The sequence below is a fragment of the Phascolarctos cinereus genome, unplaced genomic scaffold, assembly GCF_003287225.1.
Source record: "Phascolarctos cinereus isolate Bilbo 61053 unplaced genomic scaffold, phaCin_HiC Scaffold_2;HRSCAF=192, whole genome shotgun sequence".
In the NCBI taxonomy this organism is placed as follows: domain Eukaryota; kingdom Metazoa; phylum Chordata; class Mammalia; order Diprotodontia; family Phascolarctidae; genus Phascolarctos; species Phascolarctos cinereus.
This window is the reverse complement of record NW_027555625.1, coordinates 278,021,588-278,038,235: the sequence shown is the minus strand read 5'-3', so window position 1 is coordinate 278,038,235 and position 16,648 is coordinate 278,021,588. Positions and strand designations below refer to the sequence as shown.

The window sequence follows — 16,648 nt, the reverse complement described above, 5'->3', positions numbered from 1 at the left end:
ATTAATCAAGTGTATATAGCAAAAGTTGTGTCACTAGCTAAACTTAAAATATAGCTACTTGAAATCTCCAGTGCCAGTTTTCTCTTGTCATGCAAATGAACACAGAACTGATAAAGTAATCTCAGTGAAATTGAAATCAGCTTGTAAAGAAAAACATTTAATGAAAACTGAAATGTGAACCTCGACAATAGTACTGCTACACATCTAAAGGATAAATGATGCTATTTGCCATCAGATGTATGTGACTATTCACATATAGCTGGCTTCCTTCTGTGACCAAATACTCAAACTGTGATTTACAGACCCGCTTATTTTCGTTTCTTTATCATCCATTCACTTGGACCTTCTGCAGTCTGTTCCTGTCCTCACCATTATACTGAAACTTTATTCTTAAAAGGCACCAATAACTTTTTCTTCGTCCTTGTTCACTTTGCTCCAAACCCCACCTTGGCTCCCCACCCTAACTTTCCTGTTTCATCACTCAGTCACCAAGTCTCGAAACCTAGTAATAATCTTGACCTTTGTTTTGACCATCATGTCTTACGATTCATCAAATCCTATCAGTTCTAAATGTTATCATTCACATCCATCCTTTTCATTTTCATTGCCTTCTGTTTTAGACCCTTATTATCTCACAACTGATGTATTACAATAGCTTCCTAACAAAACTCCCTTTTTGTAGTCTCCTCATTTTTTTTGTGAGGCCTGAAGCTGAAAATTCAAAAGCAGGTTATGGGATTTGAGATCCAGTATTCCTGAACCTCATTCATACTGTATACCAAAATCAAGCTTTGTAGAACTGATTGTTTTCTATCCTAGCAAACCTTTTAGCTTCTGCATAGAATTGAGAAAGGTAGTAAATTAGGAAAGTTGAATAGTCAATCTGGAATAACCAAATAAGCTTTTCAAAAAATAACTTACCATAATTACAACATCCAAGTATGTAAGTAATCCACAAAGGGTACAGAAATTTTTAGCTCTACAAAACATCGGGATTTGAATTGAAGATAACCTTATGTTACGTTATAAGTACAAAAGACAAACACTCCTCTCTCAGTCTCTGGTTAACATACAATTAACTTTCTCTCCCTATTTCCCTCCAGCCCCACAAAGTTGTGAAAGCAGTGACTAGCCATGTAGAAAGTACAAATAAAAGTAACAAGCCATTATTTGAATTGTAAGATGAAAGGCTGGTTTCTTCTTCATCCAAACAGTTTTAGCCACTGGAAAGGAAAGAGAAGACAAAGAAAGAGAGGCAAAGTTTAGCAACGATCACTTATGACATCTGGTTAAGAGGAAATGGATTCCTTTCCTGTAGCTTTATTTGCTTCACAGAAGCTATTAGACTTACAGAATTTTTTCCTTAAGATTCTAGAATCCTAGTAATTATTTTCCGTTATCACAGCTTCTGTTGATGTATATTCCTCCAATCTATGCATCATACCACATCCAGATTAATCTTCCTAATCTCTTTTCTGGTTGGAGGCTTTCAGGGTCTCCTTGTGACCCATAAAATATAAAGTCCAAGATAATTAGGTCTGTCTTCAAAAACCTTTACAATCCTGTACCAGCATGATTTCTCAACATTATCTCCTACTTTTCCCAAACATATGCCCTCCACTCCAACTATTCCAGAGCCTGTACTTTGCTCATGTTGTTCTCACCATCTGAGATGTCCTCTGTCCTACTCTTAATCTAGCAAAATGTTAACCATCCTTCAACGTTCAGGTCATATTCACATTATGCATGAAAACTCCCAAACAACTACAGACTGTAGTAATCTTTACCTCTTCTGAACTTCTACTGTGGTACTTCTTCTCTGTGCTAATGTGGCACTTAATATGCTACCCTGCAGTAGTTTAATTTTTCATGTGTATGTGTCTTGTTTTCACAACTAGATCAAGATTCCTTGAAGAAGGAAACATTTCTATACTTTTTAGTTTCCCATAGTGTCTAGCAACAATCTGTTCCCACTACTGTCATCCACAGTTAAGTCTTAACTACCTGATATATAGACTATTATAGACACTTTAACTAACAACCCTGCTTCTGTATCCTTCCCCACTCTCCCCCTATAATTATTTTAACTCTTGCTCAAAAAAGTACCATGGTTCCCCGTCTCCTACAGAATAAATCTATATTTCTCAGCCTAGCATTCAAGACCTTCTGCCATCTAGCTCCAGATTCCCTTTCTAGCCTTTTTTTCTGCAGTTCAGCATGCAGCAACCAATCTGGAGTACTCACCATTCACCCAGCATGAATAATACCTTCTTGTTTTTATACACATGCTATTTTTTCTTCCACCCCTAGCCCCCCAATTTTCCTGTGTTAAAATCTTACTATCCTCTAACACTCAACTTACATGCCATCTGTTCCATTATACCTTCTCTGATAACCCAGCTAAAAGGAATTCCTCAGCCATCCGAACTCTGTATTATTTATGTTGTAGAACTCATTTGGTATATATTTCATACTGCTTTTTGTCATAGACATCTGACAATAAGTATCTTAGCCTTTACCATATTGCAAGCCTCTTGAGGCTAAGGACTGTTACTTTTATAGTTTTGTATCATTCACAAAGCTTAGCACATTACTTTGTACATAGTAGGTACTCAAATATCTATTGACTGATTCAAAAGTAGACAACTTAGTGAATATTTGAATAAATGAATGAATGAATGAACCAGTTATATATATAATGCTATTACCATGGTTTAATCACTGAGTTTTTTAAATTCTTCACATGACTAAATTCTGATTAGTATGATCTAAATACAGTTTAGACAAATTCATTTGTGCTAGTTGCTTAAATATGTGTTCTTCTTTCTTTCAACTTGATAAAAAAAAATAGATGGACAAGAAGAGAGGAAGCTGACTTTTATAGAGTTGTGTCTACTTTTGGAGTGGTATTTGATCCTGACAGAGGACAATTTGACTGGACAAAATTTAGAGCCATGGCTAGGCTGCACAAGAAAACTGATGATAGCTTGGAGAAGTACTTATATGCTTTTATGTCCATGTGCAGGAGAGTTTGCCGTCTTCCTTCCAAAGAAGGTTTGTAAAATCTGTCTCTGCATGCCTAAAATGATTTAAAAATCTTATATAATGACACATTTTTGCCCCAAATCACAAAAGTATTTATACTTTAATTACATTTGTAATATTTACTTCTGATTATTTGTTTTAACACTACTTTTAAAAAAAATCTGTACATTTGTATATATACATACATTTGTTAGGGAGAAAAAATGGCAAGACTAATAATGTGACTTAATTGAGGAGGTATAGAATTAACTTATACCTGTTTAGAGTGCTGCAAACTACTTTTATGGGTATTACCTCACTTGATTTTCACTACAACTCAATGAGAATAGGTGAGGAAGATATCCTTTTTCTAAAGATGAAGAAATTAAGACTCAGGAAGGCATATTGCAATTTCATTTTGGTTTATAACCAGTTATTTATTTTTATTGATAATGCCCTATTTTGAAATGTTTGATTTCTTTTCATATAGAATTGGTGGACCCAAGCATTTTTATCCAACCCATCACAGAAGAGCGTGCTTCTAGGACTTTGTATCGAATTGAGCTTCTGAGAAAAGTGCGAGAACAGGCTCTCCGACATCCACAACTATTTGAACGCTTAAAACTTTGCCAGCCAAATCCAGATTTGCCAGTCTGGTGGGAGTGTGGCACTCATGATAGAGATTTGCTTATTGGAGCTGCTAAGCATGGGGTTAGCAGGACAGACTATCACATTCTTCGTGATCCTGAGCTTTCATTTATGGCAGCTCAGAGGAACTACAGTCAAAGTAAAGTGAGTCATTCAAGGACTTCTACTCCACTTATACAACAGTATCAAATGGCACTGTCTGCTTCCCCACTGGCTTCTCAACCAAGGTTACTGGATACTAAAGGGAATGCTCTTGAGGATACAAAAGTTAAAAGTGAAAGCCTTAAAGAGGAGCCTCAGTCTTCTGGAGAGGAATCTGTATCTTCTGAAGAAATCAGAACGGGAATAAAATCTGAACCTTTAAGCCCAAAGAATGGTATTTTGCCACAAACTACTGGAGATCAGAAGTCTGCTGGCAAGATTGAAACAGATAGGCGCATGGTTGCAGCCAGGACAGAACCTTTAACCCCAAACCCAGCTTCCAAGAAACAGCGAGTGCCCAAAAGGGGATCTGAGTCCAGCTCTGATTCAGATTCTGATTCTGACAGATCATCTTGTTCTTCTAGATCATCATCTTCCTCCTCTTCTTCTTCTTCCTCTTGTTCCCATTCTCAGTCAGGATCTAGTTCTTCATCATCTTCATCTTGTTCTTCAGCATCTTCTTCATCCTCCTCTTCCTCTTCCTCTTCTTCCTCTTCTTCATCCTCATCAGAAGAAAGTGATAGTGAAGAAGAAGCACAAAAGCGAGGTAGGAGCATATATTATTATTGCTATTTTATACGTCCAGAAAATGCCAAATGGGTTCATTTACTGAAAACACAGTTATGTTTAAAATGTCAACCAAATTGAATTTTATGTAGTAATGTTTTATTTTAAAAGTACTAATGAATAGCAAACTAGAATCTCTGATAATAGGCAGGTGGTATGGTATAACTGAAAAAGAATTGGCTTTGAAAATGTAGGACACTTGTGCTCCTCTCCAGGCTCTGCCAGTTACTAACATTGTGACTTTGGGCAAGTTGCTTCACTGTTTCTGTAAAATAATGAAGTTGAACTAAATGATTTTTAAGTCCCCTTCCAGCTCTTAAAGACAATGTTAAAGCCAAAGTCAATGAGTCTACACAGTAGTAATGCATTCTCTGTCCAATGGAATTTGAAAGCACTACAAAAACCATATTCTCAACGTTCAGTAGCTGCTTATTGGTACTGCTAATTTGGCTGCTGCTTCTTAGACTTTTTCTAAGAATATCTTAAATTAATTATTGTAATCATTCCAGAAATAGGAGTAACCAGTGGAATGCATATGGAAAATATTCTCTAACAACTTAAATACTGCTTACCAACTTCAAATATTAAAAAAAAAAAAGGAGTTATTCTTAATGGGCCATATCACAAGTAATTTTCTTAGGGGAAATAGTAATTTCCTAGAGGAAATAACATTTTTAAAAACCATACATTAGGTTTTCCTTTTGAATTTTGTTTTTCTTTTCAAATAATTCTTAGAAGTTACAAGTAGAACTTAAATACAAACCTGGTTGTAAAGTACCTAATTCAATTCCACAATTATTTATTAAACACCTATAATGTATGCTTAAGCATTCAGGTAGATAATGCTAATTGTTATTATTAGCAGAAGGCACCACTCACATAAAATCATATGATGAGGAAAGTGTTGCATCACTAAGCACTATACAAGATGAGACCCAGGATAGTTTCCAGATGAACAACGGAACTCCAAATTCTGCTTACATCTTACAAGGTGGATACATGCTGGCTGCTTCTTATTGGCCAAAGGTAATTTAATAAATGAAATCTTCATTTTTCTGGATTTTTATTTGAAATTCTGGTGTTAGATTTTTTTGTTTTGTCTTATATAAATAAGACAGTGCCTGAAAACTTGACAGATATTTTGAGGGTAACGAGGAGAATAGAAATCATGCAAAATCACTCCCTCCCAAGTTATTGTTAAAAAGATGTATATTATACATACAAATGATTTGTATAGACAGTCTTCAAATTATGAATATGTAGCATTCCAAAAGTTAATCTGTAAATTGGTTATTGGAACTTAGAACACATTTTATTAGAACGTTTATTATTATTAGAACACATTTTCCAATAGGAGTAATGTTATCTATACATGGTAGTTAGGTTCTTCAGGCCAGCTCACAAAAGCCAACTTAACTTAAAATGTACCTGAAGGTACCTTACTAATAGTACTCCAGAGCCTAACCACCATATATACTAGTGATTCTGTGTTTCTCTTTAAAATTGCATAAAAATTTGGAACTTTAGAAACCAAGAACACCTTTTCCTCCATCCTTGAATTAATTGAAAGCAAGGATTTAGTTCCCTAGCTCCATGACACTAATAGAACTCTATAATCAGGGCTCTAGCTCTGTCAGTGAAGGCATTAGCAGTAAGGAGTTAGGACAGTCTTACAAACAGCATTGAGCAACTCGTATGGGGGCTCAGAAGTAAAGAAACATAATGGTGGGGCTACCCACCAAGCCTAAATGCTAATGGACACTTCTGAAGCCTGGGTTGGTTCTCTATTCACACCCTTTCTTCTGGATGTGTAATGGATTGGCCTACCTTTTTCATTATTAAACATACTGCATTAAAAAGCTCCCACGCAATGTTTCCCCACCTTCCCCAATTTATCTTCTCCGTACATGTACACACACACACACACACACACACACACACACACACACACACACACACTACCTTCTCTTTATTGATTTAGACACTAAGGAAAAGCAAGTGTTAATGGGAATCTTTGGATCCACAAAGGACTAAAGATTCAGCAATACTTCAGAGCATTTTATAATAGGTCCTACACGTTTTATTATGGAAGCTGTGAGGTGATGAGGTCTAATAAATAGGGCTTGGAAAAAATGAAAGAGATGAGAATATACAGAGGGGTCAGTGCTTAAAAAATTGTGATTCTAAGTGGGCAGCAATGTGGAGAGGGAGGGGTAGTGCAGGGGCAGGTGAGAAGGAAATGGGGAGCAGGGCAGGAAATTCCTACGAACAACAAGGCTCCCTGACCCTTCCTAAATGAAGGCACCTCAATAAATTGAGATGAATATCAAAATTTGTCTGCTTTTCCAGAAACAAATGTGTTTCACAAGACTTGTGTTTAGGGGAAAATGTGCTATATGTAGCTGTTACCAGACAAGTTACTTGCTCACTTTAGTAATTGATGTTAGATGACTTGACAGCAACTACTTAGGTGAGTTATACTACACAGAGATTCTATACATATTTATATGTAAAAATTAAAGGTTCTGGGGGTTTTTTTTAATAGAACATGTTCCAAAGGTTCTTCTGTAGTAGAGATTCCAGTGATCTTTCCTGCTGTTTCTAATTGAAGAATTTGATAATTCTCCAATCAGAAAAATTGGATTCTCACATTATATAGTCTTCCATAGCACAATATTCATTATAAAACTGGTTAACTTTTTACTCCCGTCCTGGGTTTTTGTAACTGAAGGACTTAATTTTAACTATCAGTAACATGATTGTGCTGCTAGCACAGAGTCCTATAAAAACAATAGTAGTTCAATTAAGTAAAAAAGACATATATGGAACTAAAGATGAATTTATACATTAATGGCCCTGCTGAACTCATTTATACAATATGCATCTTTTTGATAACAATTGAAAATGCAAATTGAAAGAAATTTTCAAAGAAAAAATTCCTTGAAAAATACTTTCAAGAAATTATATTTTATTTTTCCTCTTGTGTTTATGTTATATAAACTACTTTAGTCTTACTGAATTGCTTTCCTAAGTTGAAGGTTTAATTCATTTAAAAGTTTCACTCTGGTTCCAATTCCAAGTAATCGAAAGTCAACCTCTTTTGTTCACTTGATATTCTATCTCTATGAAATGCATCCTGAAGCTCTGAACACTTCTTCACACGTTTGTAACGTGTACACACTTGTGCTAAATTAAATCCAGTAATGGGTCTTTGAAAGTTTATCACTAAAGGTCTGTTCTGATCCTTAAATTGCTCATGTGTGACACAGGATCGGGTAATGATCAATCGGTTAGACAGCATTTGTCAAACGGTCCTGAAAGGAAAGTGGCCGGCAGCCCGGAGAGGTTATGAGGGCAGTGCAGTGGCATCTTTCTACACGACCAAGCTTCTGGACAGCTCCGGTGCTGCTGCTGACACAGGCGAACCCCGTGTGCCGACTCCCCCAAGTGCAGGGGTGAGAGAAGAGCATGACCAGTCCACACAGATGTCAAAGGTGAAGAAGCATGTACGAGAAAAGGAGTTTACAGTGAAAATCAATGACGTATGTTTATTTTTATTGCCCTAGGACCTGATTGCGATTGCTGTGTGCAGCATGTTTTTTCCTGCAAGTGGCTGCCTGCTCTCACTCTTACTTCTTTGCACACTAGTTTTCGGTATTTGGATTGGGTTTCTTTTACACATTCAGAATGTTGAACTTGTGTATTCTACTAAAAGGATTATCCTGCTGAATGAGATGCTTCCTTAAGTTAGTGTGGTGCAGTTTCTAAGCATCTGGTACATTTTTGACACATGGATACACATACAGGAAGTATGCTGTAGTGGATGGAATGCCAAATTTGAAGTCAAAAAGACCTGGGTTCAAATCCTTACCCTGGCCTCTTAGTAGCAAGGTGACCTGCAAAGTCATTCAACTTTTCTGAAGCTCAGACAACTCTTTATGACTTACCTACTAAGACAGAGCTCAGGTTTTGACCTGTTTGAATGGGAAAAATTCCTTTCCTGACAAAAGTACATATCTTTGATATACTGATGCATACAATATTTTTTCTCAATACATTTGACTGTTTTGAACATTTAGTATATCCTGCCATAAGCAGTACTTAAAATTTTTATGTACTTTTTAAACTGTCCGTGACTAAATTGATTACTCAGTATGCAAAGTGATAAAATCCTCTAAAAATAGCCTATGTTAATGGATGAAGATATAGTTGTATGGCAATCATATGAGAAATAATTTTTGGCTGGAAAACTATATGTGGTACTTGGATATTTCATTTAAGCTAGAAAATTTAATATGTCTAAAACTTTTATTCAAAAAATTCAAAAATTGGCTTAAATTAGGAAAGGCATAATTTCATAATTAATTTTCATTATTTCTTCCAATATCCCTCAGATCTTCTGTAGTAGAATTTTTCTTTAAAATCCTTTATCTTGAAGGAGATGTTAATTTTTTTTGCAAGTTTTTATCTTAATGCTCACATTTATTTAACAGGAAGGTGGTTTGAAGTTGACTTTTCAAAAGCAAGGACTTTCTCAGAAAAGGCCATTTGAAAATGAAGATGGTTCACTTGGACAGCAACAGTATCTGGCACGGCTTCGGGAACTCCAGAATGCTTCAGAGACCAGCCTAGTCAATTTTCCAAAGTCCATGCCAGTATCAGGTAAATAAATCATATGTAAAAGTGTGAACTACCTCATAATAATAAAACTTTCTCATCATTTCATAATTCTGCTCATGATACATTGCATGAAAAATTTTGTCAGTCCTTTTACACTTTTTGTTTCTCTTAAATATTAATAAAAATGGTAACAGTGTTGTATAGTAACAGAACTTAGGACTTGGACTTAGGCCTCGGAGCTAGTTTCTGCTCTTTTACTAAGTGGTTGTGTGACAACTCACCTCACCTTACCTCTCTGGGCTTTATATTCCTTATTTATTAAAGAAGGGTTTGAACTGAATTGTAGTTCATAATTCCATCGTACTTTGAGGTTGACAATGTGCTTTCCTCACAACAACACTGTGAAGTAGATAGTAGGTAAATATGTGAAGGATCTATGATATCATCAATTGGGTAGCTTCCTTTATGGGAACTGATTCCATCCATGGGTGTTGCAGCTCATCTGTGATTTGGTATAAAGCAAGGGAATTGCTTGAGGCACACAGAAATCAATTGACCTGCCTAGGGTCACAAAACTAATAAGTGTCAGGCATAAGATTCAAACACAGGTCTTCCTGGTTCCAGTTAGCCCATAACAATTTATTAAGCCCTTGCTATATACCAAGCACTATGCTAAGTGCTAGGAATGCAAAAAGAGGCAAAAACAGCCACTGCTTCCAAGGAGTTCATAGTCTAAAGAGGGAAACAACATGCAAATAACTGTGTACAAACAAGCTATGTATAGGACTAATTGGAAATAATCAACAGAGGGAAGGCACTAGCATTAAAAGTGATCAGGGAAGGCTTCCTGTAAAAGGTAGGATTTTCACTGGGACTTCAGGGAAGTCAAGAGGCAGAGATGAAGAGGGGGGGAAATTACAGACATGTAGGGCAGCCAGTGAAAACTGCCTTGGAGTCAGAAGATGGGAGTGTCTTGTTTGAGGAACAGCAAGGGAACCAGTGTCACTGGATCACAGAGTACATGAGGAGGCAGGAAGGTTCAAGATATAAGAAAAATGGGGGAATAGGGGGAGGCAGGTTATGAAGGGCTTTAAATGTCGAACAGGATTTTATTTTTTGATCCTAGAAGTGATAGGGAGCCACTGGAGTTTATCGAGTGAGGAGGTGACATGATCAGACTTTAGGAAGATTTTAGATTTAGGAAGATCAATTTGACTCAGGTGGGGAGAGACTCGTGGGAGGGAGAAGGACAGGTTTTATTTATTATAATTTTACTTTGAAACAAAATCTGTTTTCCTTCCCTATCTATTTTCTTTCCCTTATTAATTAAAAAAATTCACTGCATTAATTGCTGAAGCTTGATGCTTTGAGGTATTCTTAAATGCTGGTTCTTCTAATGTTAGACCCATTTTACAAAGAAACTGAAGAGCAAAATGGCTATGTAACTTGTTCTAGATCATATAGCTAGTAAATGTGATCTCAAAGTTCTACTTCTAGTGCTGCTATTTTTTGGTTTTATTATTCAAATCAAATTGTATAAAGTTTCCTAGTCTGGAAAATATTTTCATCTGAGAGTTAGTAAATATTTTTGGGAAAAATTCATTTAAAAAAGCCATACACTGTTAAAGTCTCAAAAAGAACATTAGAATATATAGATTCACATTAAAAATTTCTAATTGACAAGAATCATATTCATTAGTACAGGTTAGAACAGAGGTTCTTACCTTTGTTGTTGTTGTTGTGTATCCCTATCTGATGAAGTCTGTGGAACCATTCTCAGAGTCTTTTTGAAAAATTCACAACTGAAGGAAATGCCAAATTTTAATGATAGGTTTGTGAAAATAATTTTCCTATCCAAGTATAAGGGTACCATAAAACTTTTCTGCAAACCCTTTGGGGTCTTTGGAACCCAAGTTAAAAACCTCTGGGTTAGAATCATAGGATAGTCATGAGAGACCTCAAAGATTGTCTAGTCTAAGATTCTACTCAGTGCAGGGATTCCTTCTGTAGCATCCCTGACATTATCATCTAGCTTCTGCATGAACATTTATGATGATAGAAAACTCAATTGCTTTACAGGGTAGCTCCACTGTTCTATAGTTGTCTAAGAGGCAATCTAAGGCCCTTCCTTTGATTAAAGTTCTTTGCTTTTCTTTTTTTCCCGCTTTTAAGCCCCATTTCAAGATTAGGAAGTTTATTTGCTTGAAGCTCTTGCCTCCCTAGTGTTATCTGTCCTCTTAATTCCTCTTCCTTATCTGTAATCTTTTTCCTGTTGAGCTAGATGTATTTCTACACCAAACTGTGTGTTAACCCTCCTTTGTTTCATGTGAGTGAGGTTCAGCTAATGTCTGCTCCCCACCCCTTCCTCCATATTTATATATTCCTCTTTTGTTGTACTACATTTATGAAAAATAGCAAGTTCCACCTTCTTCCTTTCTACACTAGTATATTTCTACATTCACCTGTCTCTTTTTCCTCCTCATATTCTCAAGGCAGATCCATTCCACCTCCAGGACCTCTTAATTTCTGTTTTAACTCCTTCAATACCCTATGAAGATTTTAAAGTTCTGAAAGAACATGTGTTTCTTCTCCCTTTTTTGAATGTTAGCATACAAAAAATTTCCCATTCTGGATTTCTCTGGACTTTTTGTATTTCAAAGTTCTTACTTAGCTCTAGTCTTTTCGTCAGAAATGCTTCAAAGTCCACTATTACCCAAGGCATCTAGGTGGTTCAGTGGATAGAGCAATGGGCCTCAAATCAAGAAGACCTGAGTTCAAATCCAGCATTGGACCTTTACTAACTGTGTGATCTTGGGCAAGTTATTCACCCCCGTGTCTGCCTCAGTTTCCTCAACTGAAAAATGAGGATAATAATAGGACATAATTCGCAGAGTTGTTGTGAGGATCAAATGAGATAATATTTGTAAAGCACTTAGTACAGTGCCTAGCACATAATATGCTATTAGCACATAAATGCTAGTTGTTGTTGTTGTTGTTGTTGTTGTTGTTGTTGTTGTTATAATACAATGAGGCTAGATTTTGGAGACCCTTAAATTCTAATCTTGAATTTTATCTTTAGGCAGTGAGGAACCATTAAGAGATTTTTTAACACGATAAAATCAGGTTTTTTTAGGAAGATTAGCCAGATCTTCCAACTAATATTTTACTATACTGAATGTGTTCTCAAAACAATTTTAATAATACTTGGTAGTGAAATTCACTCCTATGAATAATTCAGCAGAATTTAATGTTTTTATTCAGCCCTATATATTCTCATGTAACTTCATATACTCAGAAATGTTTTTCATCCAGTCTTATTATTCCTTGTCATATAATCTAGAATCGGTTTGTGAAACTGTGATAGAGGTTCCTAAGATTGTATAATCAACTCAAGGACAGTACCTGAATCAGTGCAAAATGTTAGGTAGGATGTTAATGCTTGCCAATTGAAAATGCAGCTGTGATCACAAGTCTGCCTTATCCACCTTCCACAGAGTTTGTTCTAAGAAAAGCAAACGAAATTAGGCCATGTGCCGACATTTTAATTTCTCCCACAAGCTGGTGACATGCATTGCATGGGAATTTCGGTCCAGAACTGGCTCAATTTGGGGGTGGGGTTACGGAGTTATATGCCGTAGAAGAGTGGTTGTTCTCCAAGGAGTGCCAATCAACTCTGGTTGGCCAACACATTGGGAGCTGGGCTATGTTAAAACAAGGGTCTTGAGTAAGTGACTTAGGTCTCTTAATCCTGGTTAAAAAAACATCGATTTCCATATCACTTGTCTTGACAATAGGGAGGAATTAACCTTTTCCCCTGGGCAACACAATGAGCAGTAATAGAGTCATTAGATTAAATAAAGGAGGATGGGGAAAGTTCTGAGTCTCCAAGATAATGATTACTAAGAAAAATCATTTTTCACAGCCTTTATAGCAAAGAAACTCCTTAATGAACTATTACATTTACCAAGCCATTATAATGTAATCAAAAGAGGTACTACTAGATTTGAAAAGCACTGTGGCAAAGTGAATCAAGAATACTCCTAACCAGCCAGGAAGATCAGTCAGTAAACACTTTTTAAGCACCTGCTATGTACCAGACATTGTAGTAAGTGCTGGGAACACAAATAAATAAAAAGCAAAGACAGTCTCTTCTTCTCCAGGAGCTTACAGTCTAGTGGAGGAAGACAGTCACAAATGTAAATTGAAAAACAAGGGAGAGGGGAAGAATTAAGTCTCAGACACAGCAGGGGGACTGGGGATGATGAAAATGTCCACAGAAATCTAAAAGCAGTGCAGCTGGTAAGAAATGGGGAGAAAAACTGGGTTGAGACCCCTTTTTAAATAAATCCCCTGGAGCCCATGGCCCCACCCTCTAGTCAAAGAGTCCAGTCAGAGGGGCAGAGGGTACTGAGGAGATAAGAGGACCAGGTTGATTCAATCATGCAGCATAATGATATTTCCCAATGATGAGTTTCCTGGGGAAGGAAGACATGATAGAGAGGTCCAAAGAAGAGCAAAAGCAATGGAGCTGGTGAGAAAATGGGAAGGTATAAGTATCTGTTTTCTTATTTCTAAGATGGGAACATTTGTATTAGCAGCTTTACAAGGCTGCCTCAAGGAAAATACTTGTTAAATAGTAAAGTATTATATCAATGTTCAGTTATTTTTATTAGGAAAGAAGTACTCAGTTGTAAATTTCTTCAGTGCAAAAATTGTGTTTTATTCACTTTTGTACTTTTCACGACATCTAGAACAGTGCCTCATAGATAATAAGTGACCAGTAATCTTTTTTTGAGAGTAAGATTTGCCATCTAAGTGGCTCAAGAGATAGATCATTGGACCTAGTCAGAAAGACCAAAATTCAAATCTAGCTTCAGATACTTACTAGCTGTGTGACCCTAGGCAAATCATTTGCTCTCTCCCAACCTCAGTTTCCTCATCCCTAAAATGGGGATAATAATAGGTGCTATCTTGATGGTTATTGTGAGGATAAAGTTAGATAATATTTGTAAAGCACTTTGCAAACCTTAAAATACTACATAAATGTTATTGTTATCATTAAGAAAGCTTCTAGTCCAAGGATTACTTAAAGACATGCAAGATGAGAATGAATCAATTTTTAAAGGATGTTTCGATTTTAAATTGTAAAATAAGAACTAAATTACTTTATTTTTATTACTGTGTTTTGAATTCACAATTTGCTCAGGTACTTCTAGTCAGCCAGCAGTTGGTGCCAATGGAGTGATATTAGATAACCAGCCTATAGTCAAAAAAAGGAGGGGAAGAAGGAAGAATGTGGAAGATGTTGACATTCTCCTATTAAATAGAAATAAACCACCTAATCATGTAAGTAACAGGCAGATTAAAACTGTTTTACCCTGATTCTTGACTCAGAATACATAATCACAAACTAACTTTATAATTGCAAAAGTACATTTGCTATTTTGTGAGTACTTTATAAAATAAAGATCTGTGAATTAATAAGCTATAATATGCTTCTTAGATTCTTGTACAGAATGACTAATATGGAAATGCTTTACATACTGCACATTTATAACCTATATGTGATTGCTTACTGTCTGGGTGGAGGGTGAGGAAGGAAAGAGGAAGGGATAAAATTTAGAACTCAGAACTTGAAAAAAAAGTTTACAAATTGTTTTAACATGTCATTGGGGAAAAATAAAATACTAAATAAGAAAAAAATATATGTATTATATATACACGTATATAATACATATATTTTTTTTAGATTTTGTGATCCAGCGTACCATAATATATGAACAGTTTAAGCAAATTTGAAAAAATTGACAGGTCTTTAAATGACAACCTACATTCCTGTTTTACTATTTTCAAAATCTTCCCTAGTATCAGAATAAAAGTTGTTAATGAATTTGACCTGCCATCTTTATCTGGTCTTTTTCTAAAGGTTACAGTAGGTGTTACCACCTCACAGATTACTCCAGGGATAAATCCAGCACTGTCTTACACTCAGTCTCAAGGGATACTTGACATAGAAAATCCGGTTCCAGTTATTAATCTGAAAGATGGAACAAGACTTGCAGGTGATGATGCACCCAAAAGGAAGGATTTAGAAAAATGGCTTAAGGAGCACCCAGGTTATGTGGAAGATTTAGGAGCTTTTATTCCTGTAAGTAATTTAAAAAACAGATTCATTTAAATATATTTATTTTATTTTTATTAATCAGAAACATAGTAATCTAAGACTGTCGTGAGGCATTCATTATGTACTTAGCCATACTCTTAGTAACTGAACAAAGGAATATACTACATTGCCACCTTCTCAGAGTCATAATGATTTAAAAATAAACAGCATCAGAAATACGTATTTTTCTATTAAAAATCACAGTAGTTTTTAATGTCATTGTTGGGTTTATAATTGTAGTTTAAAAAATAAATATTACAACTAAGTCAACTAAGTGTTCTTTCCTCAAGAAATATATTATTATTACCTGGGGTCTAGTTGGACATGGAAGAAGTGAAACATACCAAAAATGTGTCCATCATACTTGAAGTGCTCTCAGTTTCAGTTTTAGATTGTATATCTACAGCTTCTGCCACTTTTTTTACTAAAATGCATGAAAATTTTAAGCAAATTTGAAAGCTGTTGCAAATTTTAAAACGAGAAACTTGGATATCCATAGATAACACTGCTACTAGGTTCTCACCATCACCCACAAGTACTACAGTTCATTGTTAAAAAATTCGAAAAACCCTTTATTAGGTCATAAGTACCTATCATTTCACCGATTCATTTGCCTTACCCTTCCAAAATCTATCCTTTATCCTCATTAGACCCTCTAGTCCCTTTATTTTCTCTCAGACTAGTCACCCATGCTCTGACCTCACTTTCCTCCTTTCCCAGGCTTAGCGTTATAGTTAACCAGTTCAGCCCTACATTTTACTCTTGAATTCCTTACCCATTGTCCAGTCAACCCTCATGCCTTGCCAAAACCTTAGCATTATTCCAACTATCCTCCCTCCTGGAAACGTACTCTTTCCTCGCTGGGTGTTTGTGACATTTCTTTCTCCCTCTCCCTTTCTCTCTTTCTCTCTCTCTCTCTCTCTCTCTCTCTCTCTCTCTCTCTCTCTCTCTCTCTCTCTCTCTCTCTCTCTCTCTCTCTCTCTCTCTCTCTCTCCCTCTCTCTCTCTCCCTCTCCCTCTCTCCCTCTCCCTCTCTCCCTCTCCCTCTCCCTCTCTCCCTCTCCCTCCCTCCCTCTCCCTCTCCCTCTCTCTCCCTCCCTCCCTCCCTCTCTCTTCTTCTCCCCCTCCCTCCCTCCCTCTCTCTCTCTCTCTCTCTCTCCCTCTCTCTCTCTCTCTTTCTCTCTCTCTCTCCCTCTCTCCCTCTCTCTCTCTCTCTCTCTCTCTCTCTCTCTCTCTCTCCCTCTCTTGCTCTTCCTCTCCTTTTCCCTCTCTCCCTCTCTCTCCCCCCTCTCTCTGTCTTTCCTTTCTCTCACTTAGTGATCTCATCAATTTCTATGGATTCCAAGACCACCTACGTGCAGATGATTACAAAATTTATATATCTAGCCCCTGCATCTCTTGAGCTGCATTTGTTATATCTCCAACT

At 36.4% G+C, this 16,648-nt stretch overlaps 1 protein-coding gene across 12 annotated transcripts in view; it reads left to right on the top strand.

Moving 5' to 3' along the window:
• Window positions 1–16,648, top strand: part of CHD9 (chromodomain helicase DNA binding protein 9) — a 242,361-nt gene that overhangs the window by 213,104 nt on the left and 12,609 nt on the right. For 5 of the 12 annotated variants that reach the window (XM_020985173.2, XM_078150067.1, XM_020985174.2 and 2 more), the window contains 7 exons: window positions 2,852–3,054; window positions 3,515–4,420; window positions 5,303–5,466; window positions 7,710–7,982; window positions 8,934–9,102; window positions 14,267–14,406; window positions 14,987–15,208. In XM_020985173.2, coding sequence (XP_020840832.1) covers window positions 2,852–3,054; window positions 3,515–4,420; window positions 5,303–5,466; window positions 7,710–7,982; window positions 8,934–9,102; window positions 14,267–14,406; window positions 14,987–15,208 — 2,077 coding nt within the window. The remainder of the gene's footprint in view (window positions 1–2,851; window positions 3,055–3,514; window positions 4,421–5,302; window positions 5,467–7,709; window positions 7,983–8,933; window positions 9,103–14,266; window positions 14,407–14,986; window positions 15,209–16,648) is intronic. The other 7 variants (XM_078150069.1, XM_078150066.1, XM_078150072.1 and 4 more) reach the window with 4 other exon arrangements.